The following is a 16,976-nucleotide window of genomic DNA, read 5'->3' on the forward strand; positions in this document are numbered from 1 at the left end:
CTTTCTCCACTCTCACTCACTCACTCACTCACTCACTCACTCACTCACTCACTCACTCACTCACTCACTCAATCACTTACTCCCATTGTAATGCAGATTATTACAATATTACTTTATCCCTTAGATAATGGTAAAACCTAAAATACATTTTTTAGAACTAATTTCAAGATAATTTAATATCTTTCTTATTAAATCTAATTTTATACTTCATAAATGATTTAATTTTTATGTAGCATTACTATTCAAGTAAAGTTGTGGAATTTGATCTGCAGTCTTTGGGATAAGTTACGTCTTAAATGTTAAACGTGAATGAAATCAGTTTAATGTTGCATCCGATGTTTTATACTAATTTTAGTCGATTGTAAGCATTATATTCCAAATTTGACTATGAAGCTGATATGTGTTTGTTTAGGTGAAACGGTACGGTAAAAGAAAAGTACTGGGCATCTTGGATGTATACGGGTTCGAAATGTTCGAACGAAATGGCTTTGAGCAATTCATCATCAACTTCTGCAATGAAAAACTGCACCAAGTGGTGATGGACACTACGCTTAAAGAAGAGCAGGAAGAGTATGTCCGTGAGGGTATTGAGTGGACACCAATTGAGTTCTTCAACAACTCTGTTATATGCGAACTCATAGAGAAGGTATGGAGTTGTGTATGTAACAGAGATACAGAACTATATAATCAAAGAGAAAATTGCAATTACATTCATGTTTTATTATTGTTTTAGCATCTTAATTTTCATTCAATTATGATAATTTAAATAGATTTTCATTCATTTTTGTAAAATATAGCAATAGTTCAATGCTTAATTTGTTAATTGCAGTAAATTACAATAATTCAGATTGATAAATTATGAAAGGCGTTCAATAAGTAATTTTCCCGTAGCTTTTATTGCTATTAATTTACACACACCTACTTCACACATCCTTTAACTCCATCCATAGCCTACTTCTTCAAGTAAGGACCTTCAATGTTGGGACATTTTTCCCAGCTGTGTACCAACTTTTGAATGCCATCTTCAAGGAACATATGGCTCTGGCTGTATAATAAATGCCACACTGCTGTTTTAACCTGCTCATCGTTCTGGAAACAGCAACCTTCCAACTCTTTCGTCAGTGCTGGGAACAGATGAAAGTCGCTACGTGCCAAATCAGAGCAGTCGACCTGGTTGGCAAGTTGGTATAGCGCTGGCCTTGTATGCCCAAGGTTGTGGGTTCGATCCCTGGCCAGGTTGATGGCATTTAAGTGTGCTTAAATGCGACAGGTTCATGTCAGTAGATTTACTGGCATGTGAAAGAACTCCTGTGGGACAAAATTCCGGCACATCCAGCAACGCTGATATAACATCTGCAGTTGCGAGCATCGTTAAATAAAACATAACATTTAACCAAATCAGAGCTGTAAGGTGGGTGTTCAAGGCGCTCCCAGAGAAAGTGTGCAATTTGGCATTGGGTTTAATTTGCAGTATGCAGTCCAGCATTGTCATCAAGGAAGAGGACACCTCGGGTGAGGAGTCTAGAGTGCTTGTGACAGATTGCAGATTTGAGATGTTGGAAGGCTGCATAGTAACGATCAGCATTTATTGTTTCTCGTGGTTCGAGAAAGTCAACAAGAATAATTCCTTTGGAATCCCAGAATACTATCAACATGATTTTCCCTGCAGAGGGAAACTTGAACTATTTTCTTACTGGTGATGTGCAATGTTTTCACTCCATGGAATGATGCATTGCCCTGATTTGGCACCTAGCAACTTCCATCTGCTCCCAACACTGACGAAGGACTTGGAAGGTCGCCATTTCCAGAGCGATGGACAAGTCAAAACCGCAGTGCAGTGTTCTTTATACAGCCAGAGCCATATGTTCTTTTAAAGATGGCGTTAAACGTTAGTACACAGATGGGACGATCGCCTCAACATCGAAGAAGAATTTGGCCGTGGATGAAGTTAAAGGAAGTGTGAATTAGGTGAGTGTAAATTAAAAATAATACATTTCACAGCTATGGAAAAATTACTTATTGAACGCCCCTCATACATAATTACGATAAGGTAGAATCAAAAAAAGAACAAACAACATTGACAGTTCTCTAATGTTACCATGTACAATGTCGGAAACTTTATTTTAGAGTAGAGTTCTTAACCTTTTTATCCTCACACTTTTTTTGAAAAGCTTTCACTTGCATTGCATACAAAATCTATTTTTGTAACCTTTAAAAATAATCTGACCCAATTTATAATTTATTAATTTCATCTACATATAAGAATCCAGCTAATTGTTTGCAAATCCCTTTGATTTAGCTTTACAGTATGTACGAGTATGTAGCATTTGTTTGCAAAAACTAATGAACAGAATTAATAGAAATGTGAGAAGGTATTACATAGTCATCCATAATGACATTTAGTCTACTTAATTTGTCTAACAACAAGGAAAAACGTTTGAGTGAAGATAATTTATGGACAATCCTTATCGAATATAAAGGTGATATTTACAACTGCTTATGTCACTTATTATGAAAAGTGTTCAAGTGCTTTTCCCTGGCTTTGAAACAAATCATAATTCCCTCTTCCAGAAGAAGTGCAACTTTTTTGCCCACATTATGGACATTATATATATTGCAATTTATTATTCCCTAAACTAGTCTAAAGAAGACAAAATTAAATTAAGTGATACTTACCTATCATAAAGTGATTTGTGTTGCAGAACAACCATGGAATCCTCTCTATGCTGGACGAAGAGTGCCTCAAGTCAGGAGTTTTGTCTGACGAAGTTTTCCTCAACAAACTGTCACAGTGTTGTGCTGGCAATACCCAATGCGAGGTCAAAGGGTCGACAGTGTCTCAGAGAAACTTCGTTACTACACCTGGTACCTCAGACAACAGTCTACCACCAAACTGCTTTCGGTGAGTATGTTAGACCACATAGCTTTATAGGACGTAATATTAGCCAATAGGTATTTTTATAGCACTTCTTTGTTTGTAATACTAATAAGCCTAAGTCTAGCTCCGACTCTTTAATGCTTAAGCAGTCGTGTCTAACTTTGAAACATTAAGAGTTGCGCAGGGTGTTGCTGACACCCAAAATATAATGGGTTTTATGGGATATTTTTTTAGTGAACAATTAAAATATCGCTCTTTTTTCATTTATACAAATGTATGAAATACTTTAATATCTATCACAATGTTATAATTAATGTACATAATGGTCATTTTCATTTAGTGTTCTGCCCAAGGGCAGATCTTTCACTGCAAACCTAGCCTTCTCCAGTCTTTCATATTTTCTGCCTTCCTCTTTGTTTCCTCATATGATCCATATAATTATCTTAATGTCGTCTATCACCTGATATCTTCTTCTACCCTAAACTCTTCTCCCGTTCACCATTCCTTCCAGTGCATCCTTCAGTAGGCAGTTTCTTCTCAGCCAGTGACCCAACCAATTCCTTTTCCTCTTCCTGATCAGTTTCAGCATCATCCTTTCTTCAGTGAATGTTTCAGTATTGGTTCACATGTAATATTCAATCGTCTATTCACTCCTAATCATAATTTACTTTTTATCTTCCTTTCCAGAGCACTTTCTTGATTTTTCTGTGCGGACAGTCACTACTAAGGTTCCCATATTCCCCGGGATCTCCCGTATTTAGCCGTAATTTTTAACAATCTCCCGACTTCCATATTTTCCTTCTCTTCGAGCCTTTTTCTCCCTTATTTTAGCATGATGTAAAAATTTATTTGAAACATTTAATTTTTACGTAGTTGAAGGTGATATATATGATGGATTCTGTTATTCCAGAGATGCACTGAAATGTGCAGTCTCTGTAGAATACTTGCCAGAAATAGTTTCAGAGTTCACTAGTTTAAAATCAAACAATGTTAGAGTTACAAATTTAAAAAAATAGTGATACTGTATGTTGTAAGCTTACCAGACAGCATAACTCATGGAAAGAATGTTTTCTCTTATGAACAGTAAGTGAACAGATGTTGGATACAGGAGCACGACACATCTAATCAAATCAAAACTGCAAATTACAGTCAACTTCAATTACTTTTATAGCGAATTTTCACAATTTGTTTGGAACTATTACGCGAGGCAAAATGTCTCAAAATACTCTTAATTTAAGCCTAACTGCCAAAATGTAGAATGAAGTTGTTTTTGGTACTGCTAACTGAATTGAATAATTTGTCAGTTTTCTATGTGAAATATTGTAGATCACTTAGTCTCCCGTATTTTCTTAAAAAATAGTTGGCAACCCTAGTCACTAGTCAACATCCATTGTTATTATTTGTTATACAAGCATGATCAGTTTAATCATTGTCACTATTTACAATAGGTTAAACCGTTATTATCTCAAGTTGTGTGAATTCCGATTTCAAACATGTTTACGGTTATTGTTGCCTTATCAATTCTAAGAAAGGTACTGAAAGTTTCAGAAGTACAGGCTTATTTATGTGACTGGGATGTTGACAACGCGACTGCTTAAAGGTTAAATATTATAGGTGCTTTGTATAAATAATTTGCGACTGCAGTATTCATTGAAATCTATGTTCTTCAAGAACATGTTGCCAATTTATCACTAGCAGCGACATTCATTCATTCATAGTGTTCTGCTCAAGGACAAGTCTTTCACTGCAAACCCAGCATTCTCCAGTCTTTCCTATTTTCTGCCTTCCTCTTAGTCTCCGCATATGATTCATATATCTTAATGTCATCTATTATTTGATATCTTCTCCTGTCCCAAACTCTTCTCCCATTCACCATTCTTTCCAGTGCATCCTTCAGCAGGCAGTTTCTTCTCAGCCAATGACCCAGCCAATTCCTTTTTCTCTTTCTGATCAGTTTCAGCATCATTCTTTCTTCACCCACTCTTTCCAATACAGCTTCGTTTTTTATTCTTTCTGTCTGTCTGTCTGTTTCACATGCTCCATTTTGCACTATAAATACCAGTGAATTGTTCCGTACTCCATCAGTATGCCAATGTTTACCATTACACCTCTAATCTGCACTCTCCTCTCGTCTGCAAAACTAGTTCACACTCTGTTATTTTTATACATTAACAGCCACTGCTTATATTTACATGAATATGAACGAAATAAGACAACCTATACCCACTGTACTTAGTTCGAAAATGTTTACATTGCTTTCATGGTATTCTTAGAGTGAAAAGCTGCCTCCTTGTTAACTAATTTTTTAATGTGGTTTTCTTTTAGATTACGGCACTACGCAGGTACAGTGACTTACAATGTATGCGGGTTTGTGGATAAAAACAATGATATTTTGCACCGGGACCTGTCCCTGGCCATGTATCGTTGTGATCACCCATTACTCAAAGTCCTGTTCCCTGAAGGTAAGTTACTAGCATGTGGATTTCATTACTTTTATGGAAGATTATGTACATTGATTGTAATTCATATTTCACAAGTTTTAAGGATTCTTTTTAGGTACTGGTAATTTCAATATCTAAATTAGTCTATACTGTATTACCATAATATGATATTTCGACCTTCCCAAATACTAACATTGTAACTTAATTTTTTATGGTTTTGAGTTACGCTAGTTAATATGGTCTTAAATTGTTTCTTTTTCTTCCAGTACTATCATTGTAGCTCTAAACCTTTCCAATCGTATGTAAAATCTTATTGTTACTATCTGTATACACTGATTTACACGATCATTTTGAAACTTCATTTGCTTCTCCTGAAAAATGGAAATGAGTTACAATGTTAATACTTGTGAGGGTCGATTTATGAAAATTTATAAAATAACATATTGTGAAAAATACTGTACAACTACGGTACTAGTAATAATAAGGATTGCAACAAGTGCCGAAATTTACTACCAACAGGACCCTGGCCTTATATTATTTACAACAACCATATTATATCTTCCAATATTTCTTTTGTGTATGTTCTTGGTGATGAAGCCAAAATTATGAATTTTACTATCTCGTGATTGATAAATTAAATAAAATTGTCACTGCTTTTGTTGAAATAAGTACAGTACTTAGTATTCAGCGGCCCCAAACAGTACAATATGGCATTATCTCGTAAACGGTTAATTTGTGGACCCATGTTTACTGGAACTTTTTTGCTTCTCTTCGTTTTTATATCTCTTTTTTACATTGTTTTAATTTTTTGACCATCGCTTTTGAAATATTCTGTATATAGCTAAATATTCAGGTAAGCAATCATGGCTTGTCATCAGTCGAAAATGTAATATTTTGGTTTTTTGTAGGAGTATATAGTGTTATTAGCTTCAGACACAAAACATCTTCTAATAGTATTGATCTTAAAATTTTCGTAAATCACTTTCATAGCTATGGTATGTAAATTATAAAACAATGGTGGTTATATTGATGCTTTAGAATCAAGTGGAGGTAAAACCTTTTGTATTAATATTATATATTCAATACCTAATTCCCCTTTTACCCTTTCCTATAAAGTCCTCTGACTGAACTCTTACTTTCTTCGACCCCGACGGCATTAGAGCATTCGAGGCCTAGGGGTTCATTTCACTTTCCTTCCTCCTTTTTCTACTTTTCTGTTCCTAGTGCTGACCTCCTATGGCACTAAAATCGTCCTCCAGTGGCTTAAGGAGGGAAAGCTGGTGATCAACAAGATCTCCCAGCTAGGTCCAATGGACCCGTCGACCAACAGCAGGTGTGGTCCTCCAGACATTCTGGGGGTTGTGTGTGAATGAAGTAGTCACCAAAACGTTAAAATATGGTGTTCACTTAAATCGGCTACAACTTGCCATTTTCACTATCTGCATTTAGACTGGCAACAGGCCATGATTGTTTGGCCAAACACCTGCATAGAATTGGAATATATTAGTCCCCTCACTGCCCATTGTGCAACTCAAACCAAGAAATGGATTCGGAACACCTCAAAATCTGTGCTTCAGTGGCTGGCCATGATAATATCTTTGAAAAATATTGGAGTGCAAGAGGTCAAATGACTTTATTGTCAAACGCCTGCCATTAAAAAACAACAACAACATTAATATTATATTGTTCGTAGTTTTGTAGCATGTTCAGAGATCTTACGGAGTCTGTAACTGTTTCAGGGAATCCTAAACGATCAAGTCTGAAGAGGCCTGCCACAACAGGAACGCAGTTCAAGATATCCATTAGTGCCCTTGTACGAAACCTTAGCTGTAAACAGCCTCATTACGTCCGTTGCATTAAACCTAATGAGCTGAAGCAGCCAAGGATATTTGAAATGGCATTGGTGCAACATCAGGTCAGGTACCTAGGGTAAGTCAGGTCAGGTTAGGTTAGATAGCTCACTTGTAGGCTAGGCTAGCTAGCAACATAGAATGTGAAAACTATTCATAAGAACTAATGTAGAATACATCTTATTTTATGGTACTTTCTGTATTATAATATAGCATGAGTTAACCAAATGAAGGGGTGAGAATGATATAGACTTAAGCCACACAGACAAATTTTTACAGGAGAGTGTGGTAAAGGTTTAGAGTCCAATGTTATTAGGTGCGGTATCATAATTTCTTTGGTGTATACTTACCAATGGCGTAGCGTCAATATAAGCTAAAAAGCTCAGCTTCCCCAGTTAATAATAATTTCATAATAAACCTGAGTTGACGGATAAAATTATGTATTAATTTTAATAGAATTTATATTTACGCGTTAAATATTGTGATGCGGCAGCTCAGGATGATTTGTGATGCAGCAGTAAACAAGAAGCCTGCACACACCAGCTTCCAAGCAGACTGGTTTCTTACACTCATTCTTCTGTGTAACCCACCCCGCAGATTTTCCATCCCTTTCTAACTAAACTACCCTGGTCGCAAGAAGCTAGCTTTGACATTGATAATAAGTAGTTTCCGAGTTATCCCTTTTCGTAAGTTGTGTTCAGTTGAAGTGTTAGTGTGCATTGTGGCTGATATAACAAATATGAGTGAAATAACAGTTCCTGACACCAATTTACTTCAATTTTTTAGGACAATTCTATTATCAAGACTGACTTACGAACAAAAGTGTGATCTAAAAAACAAATGACCGACTCCCTTGCTGTCAATGAAGGACACAATCAAAAGACAGACGCATACTTACGTAATGATACTAATACTGTATCTATTGACCGTTAATATTGTGATTTCTCTAAGTATGACAGGGAGTGAGCTAATGTTATATGTATACGTGTCTATTTGTTAGAGATATGTGTAAACCGTGAAATCATATTTTACTACGGTACGTACCATTTGAGGTCATGAGGTGTTACGAGGTTCCAACCAATCTTCGACTGCTGACTTGACATTGACTACTATTTATTTTAAGACTATATTTTTGTAATACGTTTTCTCATATTGCATGAAAGACAACTTGAGTAGCTTTCCCTGCTCAAAATTTCATGCTACGCCACTGATACTTACACCATTTGTTGAGTAAGTTTTTTTTTTTTTTTTATTTTACTAGTAGTTTCTCCATATATGTCAGAAATGAACTCGCACAAAAAAAAAAAAAAAAACATTTTTGTTAAAAGTGTGACTTTGGACTATCTCATTCTCACCCCTTCAAATGATAAATGCATTGACATTCTGCAGTGGAGACCTTACAGTGGAAAGGTGGCATCTAAGAACCCAATATTTTGATGAAAGCTATACTATATTATAGATCTTGGGGATCAAATTTCGAAACTCTCAGGTTACAGACATAGACAGTCAGTGATAAATAAAAAAGAGTTCCTGTACTGGTTCCATTATTGAGATTTCTTGATTATTTTACACGACAGTTGAAAATCATATGCTAACATAATCCATGGTGTATTGAGCAGTAATACAGACCAGTATTCGTAATGTTGTAGGTTCGAAGCTCCTTACTTTAATTTCTTTCTTTTATTTTTTTATTGGTAAATTGTTCTATTTTAATTTCCAAATGTAATATATTTATTTTTATGCTCGACCATGCCGAAATGTAGTAATTATACACCTGGTAGCAGATCTTTAATGGACCTCATTAAAGTACACCTATTCATTAAAGTTCAGGTGTTCCACCAATCAGAAAATACCATTGTAGCAATATGAAAGCGCAAGTATCGATTATTCTCGGATATGGAATCGAAAGACAACTCTCTAGATTATATCAAGGTCAATGTCGACATTTGTTTCTCGGAAAAAAGCAATACTTTCGCGTCTGCGCACATCTCACAATTTACGAAGTATTGCACAAGGTCAGTTCTGCTCCTCAGTCAGATAAGAATAACATGAATACTTATGAATAATTTCAAGTTAGAAATATGGTCGAGCATAAAAAGTCGTATGAAACTTGACTATAATGGTAATTAGGCCGCTTGTATGAAAATTATGAAACTTGCTTGCGCTCGTTTCATAAACATACTCGCGTCTTAATTACTACCATTATAGGCTCGTTGCATAATGTACTATTATATTGTAAATTAAAGCCGGTACATGAACTGCCGCACAGACCAAAAGCATAAACTCAACTAATCCCTTTTTCAGTTACAAAGTTTCTCTCAATTGAAGTTTATTACCCTCTGGATCAATAAGATTGTAAAATTTCACCATCCAACCAATGTCACCCACCTCGCTCGCAGCCAATCAGTGCCCCTAATTCCACTTCAAGGACGAATGTATTTTTCTGACAACATGCCCAATGGTTAAATAACAGGAGAGTATCTCTATTATATTGGCAGTGTGGATGATGGATGCTAGCGTTCCTGATCACTGAATCTCTACATAAAGTGTGCTATTAGATTGAAGCAAAGTAGAAAGTAACTTGAAAAGAAAATCTTATCGAGTAAGGAAATTCTGATTTAATAATATTAAATATAAAACATTTACTTCTAAATTAATGGCAGGACAGGAAGGGAGGGCCCATGACTCTGTGCCCTTTCAAAGGAGCCGTGCCTGTGATGCAAATCAACTAATCCCTAAAGTCACTGGAGAACAACAATATTTATTTCTTCTCTGAGAGGTATCCCTAATTTAGTGTATTCAGAAATATTTTATCAAGAAATTTCACCTAAGTATCATACTTTCTCACTCTGTATGCTTTTGTTTCTACGTTGTCAAAGTTCATCATTTCAGTCCATAAAACAGTATAGATAGTACAATGCCTTCAACTTAAGACGCAACCTTGTCCACGGCAGGAGGACAGCTGATAGGCCGGTCTCTATAGCAGGAAAACCCAGCAGTGTTGTGTGGCGGCAGGCAGGCGAGCAGGCGGATAGGCTGGTCTCTCAAGCGGGAAAACTCAGCAGTGTTGTGCATCCCGGTATGCAAATAGTGTTAGTTTCTCTTCTGTAAGGTGTGTACGTATTTGGTCAGTTTTAGTTTTCATTTAACTTGTTTGGTGAACTTTGCTCTGTTTAAGTTTAAATTTATCATGGTGTTTACCACTGAACAGAAGGGGTTTTTACTTTTGATGTATGCAAAGAAGAAATCCTACAAAAGTTGTCGTCGTAAATTTCGTCAATTCCCTGATGCAACTGTCCCAAATAAGGCCACGATTTCAAGACTATTTGGGAAATTCTGTACCACTGGTTCAGTTTTAGACAGGAAGAAAAACAAGAGACGCACTGTACAACAGAGGAAATGCTTGATGGTATCGGAGCACTCTTAGAGGCAAGTAAGGAAAAATCTATCTCACATGTAGCTGCAGAGAGATCATTTTGAACATCTTTTGTCTTAAGGTAAGGAAATAAACACCATTCAATTAATTTTACAGAAGATAAACTAACACTAAATATGGGTAGAAAGAATGTATGCCGGGCCCCTTAGCAGTTCAATTACCGCACAACGCTCCTGAGTGTTACCGCTTGAGTATGGCCTGCCTTCCAGTGCCTGGGTTGCGTCTTAAGTTGAAGATGCTATACTTATGCTATATCACATTGTACAATTTTAAAAGCATATCAATTCTTGTGCTTGTTTTGTACGTTTTTTCTGTTGTGCCTCACATTATTTGTGAGTTATTATGTATTATACATATATCATAAATTTCCAGGTACAGTACGATTATTTAGTCCTGACAGTCCCCAGCAATGTGCGCCTGGGTCAGGCGAGTCCATTTAGTTTCGCCAAGGGGTGTTTGGGTTAGTCTCTCGCTTGCTGTTGGAGCGATCGGATGTCATGCTTGCGGTAGAACGGTATGTTTCTAGTACAATTAAGCTGTACTGCATTCCTTCACCGACCTCTCGCCCTTATCTCTACTCCGGAGCTCTCCCCACTACTCCTATTAATTCCCCTCTTTCGCGTCGCTGAGCTGTCAGGACTAAATAATCGGTCTGTACAGTACTTGCTAATTTATAACATCAGAAAAATTGCTGTGTAAAATGAGAATTTTATGGATGTTACATAAATTAATAAGAATAAATACGTTTCAAGTACATTTATTTGACATGATTTATTTATTTTGTAGGTTGATAGAAACAGTACGGGTGCGCAGATCGGGGTTTTGTTACCGATTACCATACCAACAGTTCCTTTCACGCTACAAGATGCTTTCATTGCACACTTGGCCTAACTGGCAAGGACCTCCAGTTGAAGGTGTTTCCTACCTCATTAGGGATCTGCCCATTCCGAGTGGAGAATTTGCATTTGGAAGGACCAAGGTCTTCGTTAGGAGTCCTAGAACAGTAAGTTGATCAGAACAAAATATTACCCTACAATAGGTTTAACTGTACAAAGTCACATTTGCAGAGAAATACTAAGTCAATACTGTACTGGTACTGGTAAGCGATTTAAATTTACATTATTAAATTGTATTGTTCTTATTCCTCTCGAAACAAAAGAAAACATAAGATTGTTCACAGTATGTAGCATATTTACTAAGCCCGTTATAAATGTATAGTGAAAACACGGGACACTTACTATCGACGTTTTTTTGTAAGGAAATTGAAGTTAAAAGCTATTGAAAATGTATTAAGTTAGATTGAAACAAGGGACTTAACAAATGAAATAACACTATTGCCTTTAAACAAAGTTTATTCTTGTCAATTTATTTACATCACTTGACAGTACCGGTACTTCGCACTAATCTTTTTTTTGTCTACCAGTAGCCTTCATACAAAGTTCACGTTTGCTGATTTCAAAATCAAACAGTTGCAAAATAATTTCAACATTAATTTATGAAGTGAACTTCATTTACAGAAATAATTGATTTTTACATTATGAAGTAAAGTTTGATTAAACGAAGGGACCTTTGCGCGTCCTGACAAAAATTACGGGGACGCCAGACATCTAGGCCAAAAAGAGAACTGTCCCTTTTTTACGAAATGTATGGTAAGCTTAAAATTTTACGATTTTTATGGGAAGGCTGTAGCCTGTAGTTGGCAACAGGGAAGTTTTGCAAGCTTAAGATGGTTAGTGATACGTTCTCTGCGAAAACTTAATCTCTTTTGCTCCAAGAGAAAATTCGTTGTTTCCATATCTACATAACCTCTATATATTCAAGTTAGTTTAAATTTTGTTTCCTTTAAAGATTTCTAAACCATTTTGTAACTTAAGGTGAGATTTAAGACCGAAATCACAAAAAAATTACTACCAGTACCATATTTTTTATTGTTGGTTTAAAAAATTCTACATTTCATTGCGAATAAAAAAATAGATAGTTATATATGATTCTGAAGTTAGTTAACCGTGCAGTTAATCACCTATAGGTTTTCTTTTCATTTGAGTGTGCCCTATTGTCCCTTTCAAGCTGCAGGGTTATTTCACTTCCACCCTGTATACTGCGATTGAAGACAACATAAGGAAGTCAACATATATGAACTTATAAAAAATTAATTTATTATAATAAAAGGGGAAATAATATTAGCACAATACTTGTTTCTGCTTTAAATATGTCTCTAGAAAATAGTTACCGGTATATGATGTTACATCTTTATTCATGTCTCATAAATAAGAGCTTTCTTCACACAATTAGTGAAGGATATTCTCTATCCCTTGAAGCTGATTTTTTGTTATTGAGAGATTCGATAATTGGATTTCATTGTATTTTATTTATACATATCCTATTCTTTACCGTTTTTACAGAAATAATAATTTTACCCATCTTCTCACTGTTTGTTTGTTTATTTGTATATTTGTTTACTTGTTTCTATGAATATTGCATGTTGCCATTATCACGGCTAAAGATAAACTCTACAGCCCTGCATTAAATAAATATAAAAATGAAATAATTTTACCCATAATCTTCTTGTCTTGTTTTCGTAGATATTATTAATAAACATTGTCATAAAAATTGGACCACATGGTCCTTCTGAAACTAGAATATTTATTCTTAAAAGGTATATGAATTGGAAGAGTTTCGCAGAGAAAGATTGGAAGACTTGGCGATGCTGTTACAGAAAATGTGGCGAGGCTACAGACAAAGGAAAGAATTCTTGTTAAAAAAACGAAGTCAGGTGATCATTGCATCTGCCTGGCGAAGTTGGAGAGTAAGTAATTTTTACTTATATTTTCTTCACGAAAATCATTATTATTTGAAAGTATATTAATAAAGGAGAATTCTTAGGAATTTGAACATAAAAGTGCAGTAAGTCTTGCTTTTTAATAATGTTGTATATTTTATACTATCAACAGATTTTAGTATTGGATTAATTTTATTAACTGTCAATCAGAGTATCATATATTATTCTTTATAATGTATTACTACATTGAACATTTTTATTCGTTTTTTATGTTCAGTTAACATGTCTTCCATATGAAAGTTTGCATGAGCAATATGTCTCTTAATGACTATCGGAAATATCCTTTCTTCAAGAGAAGAATTTGAAAGCAAATACATTTACACACTCAAATAATGATGTTAACAAATAACACTATAGTATTCTGTAATTTAACTGATTGAAGTTCTATATTTTAACGGCAATAATTTTTACATACCGGTACTGTGCTGTACGTTTATGCACTCACGTATATAGTTCTATTTGTTAACTGCAAGTTGAGTTACTGTAGGTTCATAATTTCTGTCCTGTAGATTCCTGTATTGGTAAAAAATTGACTTACTGAATCAGTTTACTGTGAATATTTAATGTCAATATTAAGCAATGATGAAAAATCACATTGTTAATGAATATGACATCAGTTCCTATTTTGCAATAGAAAATCAATCACATTCGGTCATTTTAGATTGGAATTATTATATATTACAACCTCATTTTTGCTATGTTGTCACCGTTATCAGTTTTGTTACATTTGCTTGCCCGACGTTTTCCTCAGTACTGTTCAGTGAAACAGAGATTGTTGATTTCTTTGTTGTTTATTGTTGTAACCAGGGCCGCCGAGAAGGGGGGGGGGCAAAGGGGACAAATGCATATGGGCCCGTGAGCAGTAAGGGCCCGTCAGATTAAGTGAGTCTAATTACTTTTTATTATCACAAATAGTTATTCACAGATACATACCGGTACTAAAAAATTTTGTAAGAACATTTGTTACATGAATGTGGCATATTAACCAACAGTAGTAGAATTAATACAAATTACCACTTCATTATGTGAATGTTTAACTTTTATATAATAGAATATCGATTTCCCACATTAACAATCATCGAAATGACACTTGACGTCTCCGGCATTTGCCTGAAATATGTTCCCGTTGCTTGTACCGAAAAATGTTCAATTGTCTTGTCCTCTTAGTGGACTCTCCCAAATCCAAGCTGGAGGATTACGTTTCCTTTTCAGTAGGGCCTACATAGTATGTTTCGTGACGAAACTTTCGTCTTTTCGTTGTCATTTGTCTAGTAAATTCTGTTCATTAGTGTTACCAGTGGACAATGGACAAGTACAAATCGGGAGCTGAGAAGCGCAAGGAGAGACAGAAATATTGGAAGATATTAAGGAAGGGAGTAGAACTTTGTTTGAAGTTGGTGTGAAATTGACCTCCTTGGAAAACTAAAAAGTAGCAGACAAATTGTGTCATTGAATGTGTTGTTCGAAAACAAGAGCCTCCCCAAAAACAGTATTACAGTATTTTCAAAACTCAACCATGGAGAATGTGTTCCCAGAGATTGCCTAGTGTGGAGTGAAACAAATCAGAGAAAATAGTACAGTGACTGATTTGTTTCACTCCACACTAGTCAGTCTCTGGGAACACATTCTTCATTCTTGTGTTTTGAAAATAATACTGGAAAGGCTCTTGTTCCACCACTTGGAAGGTTATTAGGCAGGTTGGGGGTACTTTCTCGAACAATACATTCTACGACACTTACAATTTGTCTGCCACTTTTTCTTTTCCATGACTCAGAGTTAGGAACTGGTGTGGGTAAATTTATTTCACTTGCACATATTAACACATCATTTTTACTATTGTTTGCTTGTTCTGATTCAATACTGCTGTTATCAGAATTTTTTTTCTACATAGCCACAACCATCAGTAGGCTATTCACTTCTAAGTATGAACTGTCTTCATTTTTGACAACCTGAACAGACGGGTTTGAGATTAGTTTATTTTCTGCACCTTCACTAGCAACGCTCAATTTCACACCAACTTCAAATAAAATGAAGGAAATAAAAATGTATTCAGAGTAACAATGTGCGAAGAAAGAATGAGTAACCTTGGCCTCCTTAGTCTGAAGAGCGATCGTCTATGGTCTATGGGCAAGCAGATGGTGCGATGCTGCTGTAGACAATTTTCAGCACGACGCCAAAATGTGCATGAGGAGGAGCGCAGTGGGAGGCCAAACATCATCACAGACGACCTTGTGGAGCAACGCACCATCTGCTTGCTCATGACATTAGGACCATAGACCTGGCACAGCTGATGATCAATTTCAATCGGCGCTATGCCCTGTGCATTTAAAAACTTTATCACTGACCGCACTTCACACGTGGCGGGAGCTGGAATAGGAATGTCCATCTTCAATCAATGCAACAAAGCTACTGAGAGCACTCGGGAAGTTCTGCTAGCGCATGCGCCATGCCAGGACATTACTCTATCACGTACATGCAGTCGCTTTGCGCAACATATGGTTTGCTAGTTGTGGGACGAGTGGGAAAGTTACTTTATGGACGCGCCTCATATGTAGGCCCTACTGAAAAAGAAGTGTGATAAATGTAATATATTGTGCTAATGTGAAGTTTCGCTAAAAGTTTTCTATGTAACAAAAGTGTAGGCTATATTTTTAGATTTGTATCTGTGTATGGGGTTATCTTTTATTTATTTTGCAAATAATTATTATGGTCAGAATAATTGGTAACTTGTCATTTTTAACTTTTTTTTTTTTTCAACGGGTCCGAGCATAATATTGCACAGGGGCCAGTAAATCCTGTCGGCGGCCCTGGTTGTAACTATATATTTATTTCTACGTTTTACATAAAATTAAGTTCTTATGTTAATGAATGTGGCTTAAAGCCTTGCATGGTGCATTATCAGTCTGACTTTTGTTTTACTTTCAGCTTTAAAGATTATTAATTATGGTTTAATTATTACTAAAATAATAATGTTGATGGTTTGAAATTGGTATGTAGCGCAATGACTATAATGCACAATAATTTAGGCAGTTGATTGGTTGTTTGACCGTCTAGGAATGTCGATTTGGCATCAACTTCCAAGGCAGACGACACCTGTGGTGTCTGTATAGTGTGGTATGTACTCAAAATAATGAATTTATCTCCCTATCCCCTACGCAGCTAGTAGGAATGGAATAAAAATGGTCCATGCATTGCTGTACATAAACAGCTTATATTATTTTGCTTCTTATTTAGAAACAGATATTATGAACCTTTTGTCATGTGGGAAGATCCTTTGGTGGGGAAATTATAGCTTGCTGTTTACTGTTGCTAATATGAAATGGTTGATTTAAGATTTATAGAGTAAATTTACCCTTTCTCACCCAAGACTTTCCTTGTAAAACTGCAAATTACATCAATTTTTTGTCTTCACTGCCTATTACGTAGTTAGAGCTAATTTTCACACTTTGAATAAAGGATATAAGGAAGCTAAATAAATAGAACTAAATACCATATCAGTAGTTCACATGTATATATTCACTTACTGCAATAA

General features: G+C 35.7%; 1 protein-coding gene across 1 annotated transcript in view; it reads left to right on the forward strand.

Annotated features, from left to right (window-relative positions):
- The window catches only part of Myo95E (Myosin 95E), a 463,721-nt gene that overhangs the window by 397,902 nt on the left and 48,843 nt on the right, over nt 1–16,976 (forward strand). The window contains exons 12-18 of the mRNA XM_069818692.1: nt 413–646; nt 2,703–2,902; nt 5,204–5,340; nt 7,059–7,248; nt 11,392–11,608; nt 13,262–13,411; nt 16,499–16,558. Coding sequence (XP_069674793.1) covers nt 413–646; nt 2,703–2,902; nt 5,204–5,340; nt 7,059–7,248; nt 11,392–11,608; nt 13,262–13,411; nt 16,499–16,558 — 1,188 coding nt within the window. The remainder of the gene's footprint in view (nt 1–412; nt 647–2,702; nt 2,903–5,203; nt 5,341–7,058; nt 7,249–11,391; nt 11,609–13,261; nt 13,412–16,498; nt 16,559–16,976) is intronic.

The sequence above is a fragment of the Periplaneta americana genome, chromosome 2 (assembly GCF_040183065.1).
Source record: "Periplaneta americana isolate PAMFEO1 chromosome 2, P.americana_PAMFEO1_priV1, whole genome shotgun sequence".
NCBI lineage: Eukaryota > Metazoa > Arthropoda > Insecta > Blattodea > Blattidae > Periplaneta > Periplaneta americana.